At 33.0% G+C, this 18,672-nt stretch overlaps 1 protein-coding gene across 1 annotated transcript; it reads right to left on the bottom strand.

Annotated features, from left to right (window-relative positions):
* Positions 1 to 1,197: 1,197 nt before the first annotated feature.
* Positions 1,198 to 6,675, bottom strand: LOC129221497 (adult-specific rigid cuticular protein 15.7-like). Its single transcript, XM_054855980.1, has 4 exons — positions 6,620 to 6,675; positions 4,175 to 4,276; positions 2,104 to 2,625; positions 1,198 to 1,471 (listed from the first exon to the last, which is right to left on the bottom strand). The coding sequence occupies exons 1-3, from the start codon at positions 6,629 to 6,631 to the stop codon at positions 2,116 to 2,118; spliced, it is 624 nt and encodes a 207-aa protein (XP_054711955.1). The 5' UTR covers positions 6,632 to 6,675; the 3' UTR covers positions 1,198 to 1,471; positions 2,104 to 2,115.
* Positions 6,676 to 18,672: the final 11,997 nt, after the last annotated feature.

An 18,672-nucleotide genomic window follows, 5' to 3' on the forward strand; every position in this document is an offset into this window, starting at 1 on the left:
ATATCTATTACTGACTCATACCTTCTTATTTGAAACAACTATATCAGCAACAACTTTCAAATTTGAATGCATTTTCAGGCAGATATCAGTAATATAATTTGACTTTTAATGGATTTATGTCAGTGTGAGGTAAAACTAGTCATAACCTGTCCTAACCAATAAAGCAGTTTTTATGATCTTCATTATAGGGCCATTTCATGTGACGGAACGGGGCATTTTGAGTAGTTTTGTCAGTAGATTTTGTTTCAAAAATACGAAAAAAAAAAAAAAAAAAAGAAACAAGCTAGAAACTTTATTTTTGACGGCAACAGTAAAGTTTTGGCATAAGAAAATCGTAGAACATTAAAAGTTATTGTTTTTTTTTAACAAAACAATTGTAGAATTTGTAATAAAGTGCTCGTGACGGAACGGGAATCGTATGAGTCCCGTTTCGGTCACAGACATTTTATTGCATCTAGTCCAATTATTTTCTTCAAACTGACCAACCTTTGATGTTCTTCATAGTTCTTATGACAAATGATTACTGTTGCTGCCAAAAATATAATTTCTAGCTTTGTTCAATTTGTATTTATGAACCAGAATCTAACAGCGAATCTACTTCAAATGTCCCGTTCCGTTATATGGAATGGCCCTATAAAATGTTCATTACCAACAAATGAACGACAGCTAATTTTATGACGTGTGAGTAATTTAGGGCGTTTATTAATTAAAATTTTCCTAATTATTAAGTTGCTCTTTTAGACGAGAATTCAAGAGAAAGTTAATTTATGTTCTAGTTTTAAGTGAGCCCGTCATAATGTAGCACAAATATGAGTCATTATCTTCTTAGACTAAGAAAGAATTCCGCCCAGGCGTCAGTCTTAGAGGTTTAGAATATCGATTCTCAATGGATTCAATGAAAATATACTTTTGCTTGTTCATTTAACCAATTTTCTTACGTAAAAACGTTTCAAATTAGCTTTTCCTGTTCATGTTTTAAGCTAAGAGATGCACCATGTTCTGAAATAATAATTTTAAAACTCACAGGTATTTATCTGTTTCTTCATACAATAATCTCAAAAGTTTTAAGTTCTCTCCTTGTGGCAAATGTAAAAATAAAGTAGGTAATGGTAAAGCTAAAGAAATACTTTTTCTTTCAGAATATTTTCTTGTAATTAATATTGTTTTCGTTTAAAAACATAAATAAAACAAACTTAATTTGCAATGAGAAGAAACGTTTATTTACACCCACACAACAGGAAAGAAAATAAATTATAAAGCTTTTTGTTTCCCAAGAAAGATGATGAACTCTTCTAAACTCGGTTCATCAGAAGACAGCACCATTCCCGTAGATATCCGTCTGAGTAAAAGCATCGTATCATTCGAGGATGCAAAATTTCTCGCAGAGGTTTGGCAATTTCGATGTAGAGATTGAGCGATGAAAGATATCCCAAATGAATTTTGGTCACAGTCCATATGAGACGGGATAGATCTAAAAATAAACACAATTTGCAATTATTGATAAATAATTGTAAATAATTGTCCTATTTTTTTTTCTTGTTAGTAAATTCAGTAGTTAAAAATACAGGCAAGGGTATTTTTTAACAAAATGAGTATAGAGAAAAATATAAATATATACTAAAATAGTCCTTTTTGTTTTCATGATTTTCAAAGCTTATTTAGGTTTTGCAAAAATATACATAAATAAATATATATACACCCACATATATCCTTTCTTTGATATAGAAATTTGTCTGCATCCTAAATCAAGAGAATCACTTTTTTAAGTTGCATTTATAGTTTTTATCGGCATCCTGAAGTAAATATTCAGTTGTTTATAAATTTTCGCTTTAGACGAAAAATCTTGGAAAAAATTCCAAGTATATCTATAGCAAAATATTTAGTTGAATTTTTAAATTTTTATTGCATTAAATCCTGATGAAAGACTGCTCGATCGTTTATAAAGAATTTTAAAAGTATGTGGGAAAGATGCAAATTTGTTCGATCTCTTTTGCATTAAAAAAAATCTTTTGCTGTCATAAAATGTTAGGTGTACAATTTTACTTTCAAAATTAGAATTTTTCTAGAATAATTCTTAGAGTTCACTATTATTACATCACTTACATCAAAAATAATTTAGTGCCACAATCCATGTCCCAACAGACCGCCGTGGGCGAGTCCGTGTCCTACGAGTCCTCCGTGGGCGAGTCCATGTCCTACGAGTCCTCCGTGGGCAAGACCGTGTCCCAAATGACCACCATGGGCGAGACCGTGTCCCAAGACACCGGTGTGTCCGAGTCCGTAGCCCCAAGCTCCTCCGTGGGCGATGGGGGCGGCGAGGCCGTGTCCTACGACGGCGGCTGTGGGGGCCACGTGGTCTACGACGGGGGCGACCGGTCCGGCGTAGGGGCTGGCGATGAGGGCGGCGGCGGGGGCGCTGGCGGCGGTTCCGGGCTCGTTGGTCTTGACGACGGCTCTGAATCCGTGTCCGTCGGCGGCGTATTCGACCTTCCTGGCCCGTCCGTCAATGTCGGCCAAGGTGTAGGATCCCTTCACGTTGCCGTGTCCGTCTCCGACTTCATATCGGGAGTTGGTGGCACCGTGACCGTCCTTGATGTCATAACCGAAGGCGTAGTTACCGTGAGCCTGTAATTTAAGAAAAAATATGTAATATGTAAAATATGACATAAGAGAGACGACAGGAAAACTTCTTTTTGTGTTTTATTAATATTGAATAGTTGAGAAATTTTGATCGAAATTCGATTACAGGTGGATTCTTTATAGAGGTTTAGATTATATAGGCATCTGAAACTCGTTCCATTTAACGTAAGTGTATTTTGTCCATTAAGAGACAAATTTAAACAGAATATCAAGTGGAACTGTTTTTCTTTTTCATGAAGAATTTTAGTGGGAATTATTAGCTGTAACGTTACAATCAAATGCACTTTACTTCAGAAAAACGTAAATTTCATTTATATTTCAAAAAATGCATCATTCAAGCTTTATATTTATGCAAAGTCAAAATAAAAATTAACCTCTCAAATTATTTGTATCAGTTTAAGTTGAAATAAAATCATTGCGAAAGGGAAATGCCTACACTTGAAGCTCTTTACATCAGATCTTATTTCAGCATCCATGCCTACATTGAAAAATTTTCCGAAAAGGCTTGACTTCTTCTGAATCGACATTTTCCTTCGCTATTTTTTTCACTGCATATTATTTGATTTGTTGAAAGTACTGCGACACAATGAGGTATTCTAAATATAAGTTGCATTTTTCTTTTTTGTTTAGAACCAGCCAATTGGTTTCAAAAAGTTTTTTAACATGATTCAAAATGGAAAAAAAGAAGGGAACAGTATGACATCAATATAGAAAATGTTGCCCATGGAACCGGTTTCTCGTTGCATATCTAGTTAATACTACATCTATGATTTGAATTTGTTTCTGATTAAAGTTTCAAACTTGTAAAGGCAAGTAATTTAAGATCTGTTACCCCATGTTTTATAGTTTTCATTCTTTAAGAATTTTTGATTTTTGCATCAAATTGAAAAACTAATGCATGGAAATTATTAGTTGCATTGATCAAATGGAGCAGAACGATTCCAGAAGTTGTTTCTTCAAAATTGCTGTCCTTTTAGTGTAGGGTTCTTTTTGGGTACTGTAAAGTGCGTCAGTATATTGATTATTAAATCTTATTTAGGTGATTATCATGCCCCTCAATGTGTCGACTTTCAGCTGTGTCCTATCTTAAGTCAGATAATTGTTCATAATGCTTTATCACTTATAAGTGGTTGCACTATCGTTTTTCGGGACTGTTCAGGAGAAATGTTTTTAATTTTGAACCCATAAATAAATAAATAAATAAACGAGTTACAAAACACCGGGCAGAGTAGTGGAAATTCAGGACGTATGATCATCTTATTTTAGAGTTCTACTAATTCTGTCTATATTTTTACTGTGTTAATACGTATGTTAAATAATCTCTGATAAAATGAGAAAAGTGAGGCATATTTGTTAGGTCATGATACAAAATTATTAAACTGAATTATCATCAGGAGTTCGAACTTAAATCTTAACTGCAAAATCATTCATACTCCCTAAATTATTACACGCTGCAAGGTACACTAGATAAAACTTCTGTGATGGTACATATGCCTGTCCTAACTATTGAGAGTGAACTAGTAAATGTACTTACATCTTGACTGCGTGCGCTGGCACTCACTCCAGTGCTGATGGCATGTCCGTGCAAGATGGCACCGGCATGGGCAGCTGCCAAAGCAGCGAACAAAATGGTGACCTGAAAAGAAATTTAAACATTCTTTAGTCATAATTGAATTGTAAATAATTCTGGTGTCAATCATTCCTAAACTATTTAAAAAAAAAAAAAACTGCATAGCTTCTCTGACAAGTAAACGTTTCTTTTTGACATTTCAAGCACTTTATCGAATGGATGTAATCAGAGGTACTCATTGACAGTTAACGTTACATGCACTAAGACTTGAGATTCGCCAAGACAAAGTAAATTAAAATTTGCATTCCACAAAAAAGGAAAAATAAATAAAATAAAATACACGCCGCTCTCAATTTTTTTTTTTGTCTTGGTTGATAAAGAATATTTTTAGATCAGTTCTTAAAATCATATTTCAAAGTTTCTCCTGGTGTAGTTTATACGCATATTAGATTTACATGCAATTTCATATTTTAGGCTATCAAAATCACTTTTAGATTGATCTAATGCATGGTTGATCAAAAAGAGCAGACATATTTGCAGATCTACTACTAACTATACTACTGAATATAATATCCATTTGAAAGACAATGGAAAGCTTGCCCTAAAATAAATGTTGCCACAGAACAATATATGTGATAAAATATATTGCCGAAAGAAATAATTGCTACAGGACAAAATCTATTGCAATCAGAGAACAAATGAAATAACACTATTGTAGACACAAAACGCACTGGATATTCATAAAAACATATTTACAATGGGCCGTAAAAAATCAAGATTAAATTACTTAAAATGAAATGCATTAAATAAACGCACTGCCATGAAATGTATGATGAGAAGTAACATGTTAAATATATTCTGTGTTTCCATTGTGTTTAAATGACAGAAAATGCCAAAGACCTATCTTATGTGATGTAAGATTATTATTAGCAATATTAAGCTACAGTGAATAAAATGCTAACGGCAGATAAACATTCGAGAAAACTCCAGATCTACAAGCTCGCACACCTTACGTGAAAATTGAGTTTTCTCTATGGCTGAATAATACTGACATTCATAGAGTTTTCACTGCTATTTCTGCATCTATCTTTGATCCTTTATATATACAATGGTTAGGTTTTTATTTCTTAATATAGAGGAATGTGGGTCAAAGTGAAATAGCTAAGATGGCTGAGCTTTTTCAAAATGAACGAATTGGAAATTTATTTTGAAAACTACAGTACAAAAGGAACATTGTATTTTATAAATAAACTTGCATTGAAACAATTTTTTTTAAAAAGTTTTGGCAGTTAATATGCGATAAAAAAAAAAAGTGGAAATGTTTCACTAATTGTTTTCCTGAGGCAAAGTGGAAAACCAAATATTTTTCCAATGAAATATTTTTATTCGACTGTAAAAAGTATTTTTGATCAAATGAATCAGTTAATAAAATTTTAAATGAATAAATGAAGATATATTGACATAATAAACGAATATGAGTAAGTAAAAGAGTGAATGGATAAGAAAATAAGTGAATGAATGAATAAATAAGGAATTTACTAAATTTAAGAATGTAAATGAATTAATAGATGAATACGTAAGTGATTTTTTAAATGAATGAGTAAAAGAAATAAGCTATTTCACTCTGCCCTATCCACTTTGCACCGCATGTACTTAACTAATTGTACACAATATCAAAGTATAAGGCTTAATATTAACTAAATTAATAGTGCGCCGAATATGAGAAAGTCTCAATTAATATTTAAAATGTTAATAACAAGAACTTTATCATTTTATAGACCAAAAATATGTTTTGATTTACAACAAATATTACAATAAGAGTATCAATTTTTGAAAATTGCCTGTATAGTCATATGCATTAACCGTAGGTGGTCTTTTTTTTTCCTGACTAGAATAGAGTATATGTGCTTCTACATTGTTAAAATATTACCATATAAATGGTGCTAAAAGTATTTCACCATTTCACTTTGCCCCGCTATTTCACCCATATCCCTCTACTATGTATTTCTATGCAAATAGAGGAAAAACTATTCCAGTAAAATTTGGGGCTCGGGATCCACATTCATATGGTTGGAAAAACTCTAGTAATGGTCCAGTAATCGAATATCTAAACTCACATTTAATGCAGAACGATAAGTTTTTGTTTGTAAAAACCTATGGAAGTCACGTAAATTGCTTATTACAAGCTGCAGAATCCAGAGATCGATTAAGATATCGAGTTGCAGTTGGCCAAACACTTTTTTGGGGCTTCCTGTAGACAAACCTTACAGTTTTAGAAGTTAGATAAAATAATTTTAGCCGCTTAGGGGCTCCTAAAGAGTGGGGTCCCTAGGCCATGGCCTAGTTGGTTTATTCAACAATCAGGCCCTTGTAGAATCTACTGTATTTGTTTAAAGATTTTGAACTCACCTTAGCAATCATGATTAGTGGTTGTACCTACAAAGACTGTAGAGCAGATGTAATGATGCAGTTCTCAGCAGACTATTTATACTCATTCCTTCCAAGGTGATTTCCGGAGTAAGAGATAAAAATTTGTCGAACAGACAAAAAGTAAAATTCCAATGCAGCACCTCGGTCACTACGCTCTTATGATTTTTCTTTCATTTTAACCTTGTAGAACGTTCGGTAACGAGTGTGATCAACTTGATTTTTCTATTATTTTTCTGCCGCTAGTTTCTCAATTAACACGCTTTTCCTCGAGTGTACAGTTTCTTAATTAAGGGTGTGTGCAACCTTCGCCTAGACCGGATTATCGACAGAATGTTATGTTCGAAAAGCAGCTGTAAGATTCTAAAAATAGGGGGAATGGATTATAGTAAGAAACTAATCGTCGTTTCTCTTCGGTATTACGTTTTGTTTCTTTTAATTCGGTTGATAAATGGTATTTCAACTTTCTGTCAAGACAAGAAACTATACGGAAAGTTTCTCAATTCTAAATTCTACCGATTAACAAAGGCTTCCAATCGATCTAATGAATTTTTAAGACTTAATGGATATTTCACTTGAAAATTTCTTATAATGTGGTAAAAATCTTGAAGAAAAACACTTTTAGGAGAGGTGGTACTGCCCAACGTTAATGAAAATGACATTAAAGATTTCCTACTAATTAACTCTTAACTTTCGTATCATTATCAATGGAATTTGTTTTAACGTCATTTGTTTGCATTTTAAGGCAGTTAAAAAAAATCAGTATTAAGCATACTATTATGACACTGAGGGCCTTACCGACAAAAAGTTTTCACTATTTTCAAAAATTCTTTAACATGGCGTTTATGTATTACAGTCTTTTAAGGGGCATTCCATTTGATGGAACGTTGCAGTTATTTAGTATATTTTGTTTTATAAATACAAATAAAACAAGCTAGACATTTTATTTTTGATAGCAACAGTAACGATTTGTCATAAAAATTCCGTAGAATATCAAACTTATCGTTTTTAAATAGAAAATGGATAAATACGCAACATAAAATGCCCGCGACGGAATGGGACTCATACGGGTCCCGTTCATTTAATTATCGTTCAATTATTTTCTTCAGACAGACAAACTTTTGATGTTCTGCATAGTTCCTATGACAAATATTTACTGTTGCTATCAAAAATAAAATTTCTAGCTTGTATTATTTGTATTTATGAAACAAAATCTTGTGACAAAACTACTCAAAATGTCGCGTTCCGTCACATAGAATGGCCCTAACTCCTTCCCTGACATTGATTAGAAATCTCGTGTTTCCCAGTTTCCAGTTCCTTTTTCAAAATGAAAATGTTAATACTACTTAAAGAAGCTATTGAGGATAGTTCTGAAAACTTAAGTTCGTTGTTTTCAACAAGTAATTTGGTACATTAACTTTGTCAGAAACAAAAGTGACATACCACTGTGTACAGTGACAAGCTCCGACATTTCGATAGCACATGTTCATTTTTCTAAGAAACATCTTGCCAGCACCGACAATTTGAAAAAGCTAGGCATATTTTTGAAGTTATATTTCTTTTAACGCGATTGAAGCAAGAAAACGCGTATTATAACTTCATCAGTAATTCATACTGCAGTGCCAAGTTTCAAGCTGTGTTGCTTTGAGAATATACATGTACTCTAGGAAGATAATTAAAGGTCATGAGTATAAAAGTATATAACAGCTAAGGAAATCTTCTTCTTCGAAGTCACATTTAATATGGCGTATTGAAAGTGATTTCAACATACCACAACAATAGTACACTGTATAAGCGGCTGGTACGAGGTGAGGGGAAGGAGACAAGGGCCCCCTCACTTTTAAAAGTAAAGGGGCTTTGTCCCTCCACTTTTCGAAGTTCAAAATTGACGACCCATCAAAAAATGATAAAACTGATTGATTTACATGCTTAAGGAAAGAAGAACTGCCTTAATAAGTAAGGGTTTTTTTCTGTCATGGCACCTTTCACCCGGATAAGCTAGGAATGGCAGGTAAGAGGTTTCAATGGTTAAAACGAAATAAATTGAAATAAGTTATTATTTCATGAAATTTAAAATGGAGCTTTAAATTAAAAGAAATAAGTTTACTGTGGCCATGCATCCCGATTTTTTTTAGATCGCATCCCTAATTGTTTAGAGATAAATTAATCAATAATTACGTTATACTTCAACTCATAAAAAAAAAGTCAACTACTGCTGCAGCTTCCACCTAACCTGTCCCCCCTCGCACTTCTTTTGACCCCCCTCGTCTTTTTGATGCACTAGTCGCCTATGGTATGCCATGGCCATGCACTTTGAAATTTTTATTACTGTAGGGGGGAGTGGGGGTACTTAATTCTTTTGGATACATGTGACCCCTCTCAAATCTCGAAAGAGCAATAATACAAGTTTTAACAGCAATACCGAGCGCCTGAGATAGGTTTACATCCCCAAATGTCAGATGGTCTCTTTTACACATGTTTTTCAAGTTGTATGTCACTGTCAGTTTTCAGAGAGGAGATTATTTCTTCGCATTTTGGATCAAAGAAGTCGCCAACTTTCTTGAAGAAGCTAAGCAATACATTCATTGCTTTTATGGTATGATAGAAGGTTTGAAATAATTTTAAAAGGGTGAGAAGTACTAACTAGGGGCTCCTGTTGCGGTAATTTTGAAATAATGTTTGAAAAGTATAAGGTAAACGCACCAGTAGTGGCCACTTTAAGGTTTAAATTTGAAAAATAAGGATTTCAGGTCTCCCAATGGATTCAAACTTGTAGGAGGTAGAGCTCAGACTATATTGTAGTGAGCAGTTTAAGGAGGAGTAGGTAGAGCATCATGGAAAACTGTTATAAATTATTTAGTACGGTCGTCTGGATTGTTCATGTTTTTTCAGCTGTCTTCTAACGCTTCTCCATAACGATGTATAAAAACATTGTGTTGTGTTATGAATAGAACAATGCTCAAAAATAATATGTTTAGAGCTGTAACCATGATATGAAATGTGAAAGATCATGTTTGGAACGTTTTCAACTCCAAATAGTTGTTTTCTCGGCTGACAGTTTATGTGGCCACTACTGATACCAAAAGTGTTAGGAAATTCAAAAGTGGCCACCGAGTGGCCACTACTGAATCAGGAAGGTTTTTCATAAATCATCTCAATTTTCCTTTTAATAGGTTGTAATACCTTAATATAATAACCTGCGTCATTTCTAATGTAAAATTATTGTGTGATCTAATAGTGGCCACCCGGTGGCCACTTCTAAACAACAATATAGCCACTACTGACTCATGTACAATGGCCACTGATGGATCAAATTTCAGGTTTGGGAAAAAATTGAAAAATTGATATTCTGGCATTTAAAAATAGGACAATTGAGGAAGAATAGAGCTATAATATGCTCATTGAGTTTCAAATATGGTAATTAATACTGTAGCACCACAGTTTAAAAGAAGCCACAAAATATGCTTCACTATGTCAACTGCTAGGTGCGTTTACCTCTTGTATGGACAATCCAGGATTACACATTACGCCATGTCCTAAGCCTCACCTTAGGGGCGCATATCACAGAGGGAAAAAATTATTAAATAGCTTGTTGATAAAAGAAAAAAAGAAACAGGAGTTTGGCGCGCTAATATATATAGAAGAGAAAAATTCAAATAGAACAGATTGCAACTTGCCTACTGAGCAAGTAAAAAAGTGCAGGGGGAAGGGCCTTATATTTGATCGAGGTAATCCCTTTTCTAATCAAAGCAGATAATTTTTTATTTCTTAGGTTTAAGATATCATTTCTTGAAAATACAGATTTTCTTATTAGAAGTAAGTTACACACCGTAAAATTAGTAAAAGCCATGATATATAAAATTTTCAGTTATGAAGCTTGTTTAAGGAACCATTTTTCTCTAGGAAGTCTTTAAGTCATGTCAGTAAGTATGTGTTTTGAATTAATAATCTATTAATTCATATTTATTAATGACTGCTTATAGTCAGGAGCACCCGAAATTCAAAATTTTTGGGAAGGGGGACGAACTGAATACCGAATAACAAAATGCGAGCATTGTACTACTAATAGTTTTCTAAAATATCTGTGACTAGCAATAATTTAGTGCTTACTAAAATTATGTTTACAATAAATAACATAAATGATCAGAACAAAATAAAATATTAAATCAAAGTGCTTAAAAATAAATTTACCAGACAACACCAGATATTTACCACCAAAGTATTAGGATAGGTTACAAATATTGTAAAACTTCCGAATATGTGAAATATGTAACATTTACAGACATTTTAAAAAATTTACCTTTGAAAATTCCCTGATTTCTGTATTTTATCGATGTCCAAAACGTCCGTAATTAATTCTTCAGACCGATTTTATTTTCTAAAATCTTCATTAACTCAAGACACAGCTGAGAATTAATGATAATTTTTATGAGTCTCTCGAATCAAAATGGATGAATTAACATTTTCTCATTGAGTGCGATCGGCAAAAACTAGAAGTCTAAAAGTCCTCAACTACATAATGAGACATATAAGGAGGGTTAAAAATAATGCTAAATTCATAATTATAAATGTCCAAATGGTAAAATCTCCTGAAAAGAAAAACGAGCGAGTATTAGAAAAGTAGATGCAATCGGATTTCGAAATGTGTGAAAAATTGGGATTGACGAGTAACAGCGTAAAAAATAGCCAAGATGTGTATGTTTAATCTAATGTGTAAAATTCGATAAATATTCAAAATGTTCTTGAACTCAAAACCCATGACCAATAGACAATTTCCATGATTTTTGAGCATTTTTTGCCGAAAATGATGGCTTTCCATGTGCGCGGACACCCTGCCTTTAGTAGTATTGAAATCTTATGCTACCAATATCCGATATCCATTGATGTGCCTTCGTAAGTTGTAGGGAACAAATTGTCCTAGAATTACATTGAATAGTGTGCTTACCTTATTATTAATTATGAATGATTTTGAAGTGATGGTAATTATTCAGTTCATACTTACCAAAGTTTATATGTATAATACTTATATAAGTACATACATTTTCTTTTAATTTATTTTTGAAATTAGCCTACAAAAATTACAAATGTAAATTTTCTATTAAAAACGTTTTCTATTAGCCTAAGTACTTATGTACTTTGAAGAAAGAAATGTACTATAAAAATGTGATTAGTACAGTGAAATCCCGTTATAACGAGCTTCAAGGAACCACAAAATTTGTTCGTTGTAACGAACAGGAATGATATTACAACGAAATTCTCGTTGTAACGAGAATTTCGTTGTAATATCATTCCTGTAGCGCAGTAGAAATGAAGTCAGGACGGAAAAGTTCTTTCGCTGAAACGAATATTTCGTTGTATTGGTATTCGTTGTAATGGGATTTCACTGTACATTGGTAAATAATGTAACTATCATATTGAATCAATTTTATTCATCAGTTATTTGAATTTAAAGTAAGTAACGTAAATCCTAAGGAAAGGTTGTCAGATGGCTACTACTGACTCATGCATGTGGCCACTACTGAAAATCTCAGATTTTGGAGTGGCCACTAATGGATCAAATTCGAGGTTTAAGAAAAAATTAATAAAAAAGTGAACAAATTGAAATTCTGGCATTTTTGTAAAATGGGACGATTAAGGGAGAGTTGGGCTATAATACGCTCACTGAGTTTTGAAATTAGTATTGATATTGTAGATCCACAATTTAAAAAACACAAAATATCCTTAACTGTGACCACTACTGATGCGTTACCTTACTTGAGGATACTTGATAATTTCGAACCAAGGAGATCTGATTCAGGATCAAGTGTCCCTTAATATGATTATACATTTAAGTATATGCTATTATGCTACTTATTGATTAACATAAATGCCATTGACTTACGAAAGACTGTCTAGCAAAAGGGAATCCCCTGTTAATCGCGAAAGTTTTAAAGTAGTTGACTTGGGAGAAGTTTTACGTTACTATATAATAAAAAATGTCCACACCAGCTTTTAAGTCGACATTTAAGCTTGTCGAATTTTTTACATTTTTAAAATCATTTTTGAAATTCGAAAATTAATAACTTTTTTTCGTTACTTGCAAACTACTAATTCAGCTTATTGTTGATGTCAATTTTGAAATATTTTTATAGTTTATGAATAAATACTAATTGATATCACTAATGATGTATGCTTTAACATTTAAATGCGTTTTAAGTATTTATTTCTTAGTTTTCATTGAATACTTGATCAAAACTTACAAAAAGGTATGAGTTTCTTTAGCACCGTCAGTTATTTCCTATCATGGAGTTGCTTTTGCTTGTCAAATGTTAGCTTTTAATAGCTATTATTTTAGTTTTGCTTCATTTTTTAATTCAACATGAACAACTTTGGGTTTTTTTAATGAGTAATGTTCGCAGTAATAAATGTTTGACTTTATTTAACTTAAAAAGGAAACTTTTCCCCCCAGGATCAAGTCTCCTGCAAATCAAAATCAACCCTTCCTGTAAAAGACTTGATTTTTTTTACCTGGCTTTAGTTCTAGTTTAAAAAATATTTTATTATAATAAATAAATTAAAAAAAAAAAGTCATAGCATTTTGATTTGGAAAAAAAAAAAAAAACTGTTCTAAATGTGTAAAGTTAGATCGTTTTGTTCTATTGATTCAAATAACAGCTATGAGCTTCAACGAAAAAAAGGATCAACTATCCCCAGTTTCCCCTAACACTAACTAAAGCATACAAAAACTTTTTGCACTAAATTGAAGTATTATTTATTAAGTGTCTTTACAATGAATGACTTGAAATAATTCACTTTTTACTTTCTTTACTAGTTGAGGATTTTACGAGATCCATCATGCATGACACATAAGCTTACATTGGTAATTTTTGCCACCCTCCCCACACACTAATAATTTGAAGACCCTACCCCCAGAAACAAAAGCCCCCTCCCCCCCAGACGAGAAAAAAAAATACCCCTGAAATCAACCCCTTAAAAACTTAAATGGCGAGCCTTTTCCCCTGGTAGTCACTCATGAGAAAACTTAAAACATCTTTCACGCGTTTTGGTTAAGGCCAAAAATGGCATTCAGATGTCTTGTCAGATTCAGATCTTGAATTCGTGCAGTACCTACCATTTTTGAGCAAAACTCGCTAAATTTGGCGACTTAACTTAAAATTTCGGCAAACTTCAAGACCTCATATTTCGATAACGGGGCCGCGAGGGCACGTAATTTTTGTGCCATAAACATGTTTTACGATGCTCTTTCAAATGCTATTAATTCCGATTTTTTTTCAAATTTCCTTGATCGTGTGGTTTCCTGTTCAGACACGTTATCAATAGAAACTTATTATTATCATATAATTTTATGTACAGCAGATTTTTATTCGTTTCGGCCTATTATTTCTCTAACCTATTTCACAGGTTCTTTGTCCGAACAGATCGTGGTGTGACAAATCTCATTCTGTCACTGACAGAGGGCCCCCTGGTTCGCCTGTATATTTACAAATGATGGATGATGAATTTCTCGCTAAAATGCTATGTTAATTTGCTCGTCCATGTTATGGTAATTTACTCGTCCATGTTATGGTAATTTACTCGTCCATGTTATGATAATTTACTCGTCCACGTTATGGTAATTTACTCGTCCATGTTATGGTAATTCGCGCGATATTGCTGCAGAGGAATTAAATCCACCGATGGTGGCTTAAAATTAGAATAGAAAAAAAGCAAAATCGGATATTCGAAAAATCACTTCGAGGTGTTCATCCCCATGCTATGAACTAATTTTGTTCCAAATTTCATGAAAATCGGCCGGACGGTTTAGGCGCTATGCGTGTAACAGACATCCAGACATAGACTTTCAGCTTTATTATTAGTAAAGAGTAAATATACTATTAATTTGCCTGAAAAGAATCGTGGCTACAGTAACACACGTAAGTTTTTAAAGCGCTTGAAAATGGTGTAGAACTTATTGGACATGGTGTAAGGTGTCTTAAAAACTTTGAAATAAAGCGAAGTAGAGCTACCACTTAAGTAGGGAAATTCTCAGACGGGATTTGAGCCCAGGTTGTCTGAGTTCCGAACGAGATTGCTAATAGTAAGGTATGGAGGCGTGTTTGCTTTATATTCTTACAATGTAATATGAACTCCTGTGTCTGAGAAAATAGGGTTAAATAGGATGACTCAATGGACGATTTCATTTTCATTTTCCAGTGCTTAGTAAAACATCTTTCGCTGCCAGTTGACACTCTTCTCTCATCTTGACTACAATTCATCAAAACTAAAAATTCATCATAAAATTATAAATTTAAGAAACATAACTTCTAACACGCTTTTATGTACCAATACTCTTTAATTTTCTGTTAGTCTAGCGCTATATGATATTGGTTGCATCTTAATTAGATACTCAGGCACTTACACAAATCCTAGAAGATGTTTTTCACTTGCTTTTACATAGTAAAGAAAGTACTGTATTCACGAAAAAATAATCACTCAAAAATCGGCCTAAATTTCTGTTTTGCTCACCCCCGAAGGAATGTTGAGTTGTTTTTTCCGTCTGACCGCATGTGCGTATGTACCTAAGAACGTATGAGCACTCAAAGTATCCATTTTGACGATCCTCGATTTAATTTCCACGAGTTTTCTCGTGACGTCTGTATGTGCATATGTATGTATGTATTTATGTACATATCTCGCATAACTCAAAAACGACATGCTGTATAAAGTTGCAATTTGGCATGTAGACTCCTAGTGGGGTCTAGTTGTTCACCTCCCCTTTTGGTTGCATTTGGATTGTTCAAAAGAGGTCTTTTTTGTTTTTTGTGAAAAATCAGTGTTAATTTCAATGCAAACTCAAGTGCTCAAGTGATGCTATAATTTGGCGCACACTAGGTGATATTTCGCTATTTTTGAACTCCAAATTTTGTCACCAACTTGGCAATACATCGCCAAATTTGCGATTTTTTTTTTTATGAATCTGATTTTTATTTGGCGGTATTGGCGATATATAGAGGTTTATCTTTTGAATCACGTTAAAATTGCCAATACAGGGAAAAATAATCTCTAAAAAACGCTTTTTTGCATCGACAAACTTGGGGGGATGAATTTAAAATGTTTCCTTGCTTACTAAAGGGCACTACTATTGTTAAATTAGCGTTAAAGGAAGTCATGTGATGCACACGTCAGCTCGTTTACAATTACAGTGTTTGAGGGGAGAAATGCTTATGTTCATATTTCTGCTTATGTGTAAAAGCGAACTGAATCTTAAATTATAGTTGTGGGTCAATTCCTATTTTTATTCATCTAAAGTGACTCACTACTAAATATTAAAAAAGGTTTCTTCGTTTTATCAAGGTTCTGGGGACCCTTAATGATACTAAGAGGTCTAAACAGCTCTTCTGCAGCTCTTCCGACTAAGCCCATATCTCTTTTCTTTACTCTAATAAAAGACCCTGAAAATGGGGAGGGGAAAATTTGCTATAGTTTTTTCTCCGCTCCGGGAGTCATTGGTTCATCAAGTTCTCAGTTCATTTTAATAATATCATTATTAAAATTATGTGCATTATTGCTTTAAATTCCAAATGCTTAAATGTCTTAAAATCTGAACTATTTTGTTCTGAAATAGTTGAATTTTGGAGAGAAAGCAGTTGCAACTGCCTATTAGTTTTATGATTAGCAGCTCTGATGAAAAATCAAAAACTTTCACTTTGTTACATTTGAAAAATATATAACTTTGTAAAATTATGGAATGTTAATTTATTTAACGATATTATAAATTCCCCGAGTATCAAAGTTTTTTTTGGATATTTATGTTTATAAAGTGAGCGTTAAATAATTTAATTAAAGAAAACGGAGTTTATCGTGAAATGATAAAAGCTTTTCTTTTACTAAGTGAAATTTTCAAACTTTCACCCGTGGACAGTTATATTAATTACAAAAAAGGTGGTTAATATAGAAAAAAAAATAAAGATATTCTTTTACTGAAAGAAAATCTCAAGTTTTCATCCATGAACAAATATAAAAATTTCCCACATTCTAGATTATTATTTGTATAAGTACTTCTCAACCAGTGTGCAGGTGGACTTTGTGCAATCACCAGTTATTCATTATGAAAATTTAGTGATACTTCAATGAAATAGCTACTCAGCAATACGAATTGTTTTGAAGTACAATGAAAAATCTGCAAAAGCATTGTTCCACCAGAATCTACTTAAATTTCTTGAAATGAGAAACAATGGATTGCTTAGATAAAAATTTTTACTGCTTAAAGTGTGTACTGAACTAGATGCGTGAAGCAGAATCAGAGACCACGAAAATGGATAAGATTTCGATATCTTAATTTTCTTGAGAAGAATCATTTTCTTTATTTTCAAGGTTTCAAGTCGCTAATGAGAAATTTCGATTGGAAATTGGTAAATAGTTCAAACAAGCTTATGATTGTGATGTGAATAAAACAAGATTTTTGTATTAAATAATCTGGTATTCAGTACACACATCAGTGAAAAATATTTTCTGAAATCCGAAGTTTCTTACAATAGAACCTTTTTCCAAGTACACACACACCCACACACACACACATGTATATACTACGAGTACATTTAAGGTCATTTACTAGTGCGACAAACTGGCTGGTTGTAAAAAAAGAAAAAAGCACCAAAACTTAAGGGGGTCCGGGACACAAAAATCGTCAAATTTTGCAAATTTTTTATCATGTGAAAAATTACTCCGTTTCTTCCTGCTTAAGAGGACGTTTGAACCTTGTTTCTATCTTAAATAGAACGAAAGATATAATTATTTTTGTTGCATGCACCTAACTAATGTGTATTTAATTTTAAAACTTTAAACGCGTTTTTCTCCATGATGCGATTTTTCCCGATTTCTTGCACTCAAACTCTTATAACTCGGGAACCGATAAAGATAAAGTAACGAAACTTGGAGCATATCTTTTTCAAACAGTTTACTTTAATTTTTATTCGGCGAATTTAAAAAAAAACGTTTACAGCAAAAATTATGATTTTTTTTTAAAAGTATCTTTGAATTTTTCGAAATTTTTCTTCAAATATTTTTTATTTTTTATTGAATTAATATTTTTAAAATCGCCGAATAAAAATTAAAGCTTAGATATTTGTGCGTAATTTATTTAAAAAAAATTGAAAATTGATCAAGAATATTTTGAGTTATAGCAATTTAAAGCAACCCCATTTTTTTAAAAAACTAATTAAATTTAAATAAAAAAATTTTTTTTTCATATTTATGTTATGATTTTGCTTATTGAATAAATGGTAAATCAGTGCAAAAAATTTCAAAACTCTAAAGTATATAATAAAAAAAAATTCAAAATGTGTCCCGGACCCCCTTAACTTTTTACATTTTTCGAGTTTGCCTGGGGACCGCTCCCGCAAAAAAAAAAAAAAAAAAAAATATTAATTTGAATTTTTGGCATCTTGAATTCAAATTATGTTTTTCGCAATCACGAGCGTGTGTGTGTATGAATGCGCATGTGTGTTTGTGTAGGCGCATGTGTGTGGGTGCATGTGTGTGTGTGTGTATGTATGCATGCGTGCGCGTGTTGTATATGCAGTGCTGTGTGTGTACGTAGGCATATGTGTTTGTGTCTGTGTGCAGGCATGAGTGTGTGTATGTGTGTGTATGCGTGTGTGTAGGATATGGACGCAACCTGGAGACGGTTTTCGCAAGAGGAGCAGCATCGTGACGCCGGTCGACGCGACGGTGGTGCTGGCAGAGGGTGCTGGTGGGAAAATTAATTGATAGGAATTAAAAACAGTCAAATGAGAACAATAAGCAATCGTGATTGCTCAAAAAAAAAAAAGAAAGATTTGGAATCTCATAGCACTAAAGAATTGCCTCCTTAATGCTGTGGTGGGCCCTTTACAGGAACTAGTATTTTGCATAAAAATTTTCCGTCAAGAGGTTAAGACGCTGAATTCAGTAATTCTGTATTTAAATACATTCGTAAAGGAGCAAGCGTTTCAACCATGCAATGCTTCGAATACCTTTTGTGTTCTCAAACCCCCTCCATCCCCAGAAAAATTGTC

Source organism: Uloborus diversus, chromosome 4, assembly GCF_026930045.1.
Source record: "Uloborus diversus isolate 005 chromosome 4, Udiv.v.3.1, whole genome shotgun sequence".
In the NCBI taxonomy this organism is placed as follows: Eukaryota; Metazoa; Arthropoda; class Arachnida; order Araneae; family Uloboridae; genus Uloborus; species Uloborus diversus.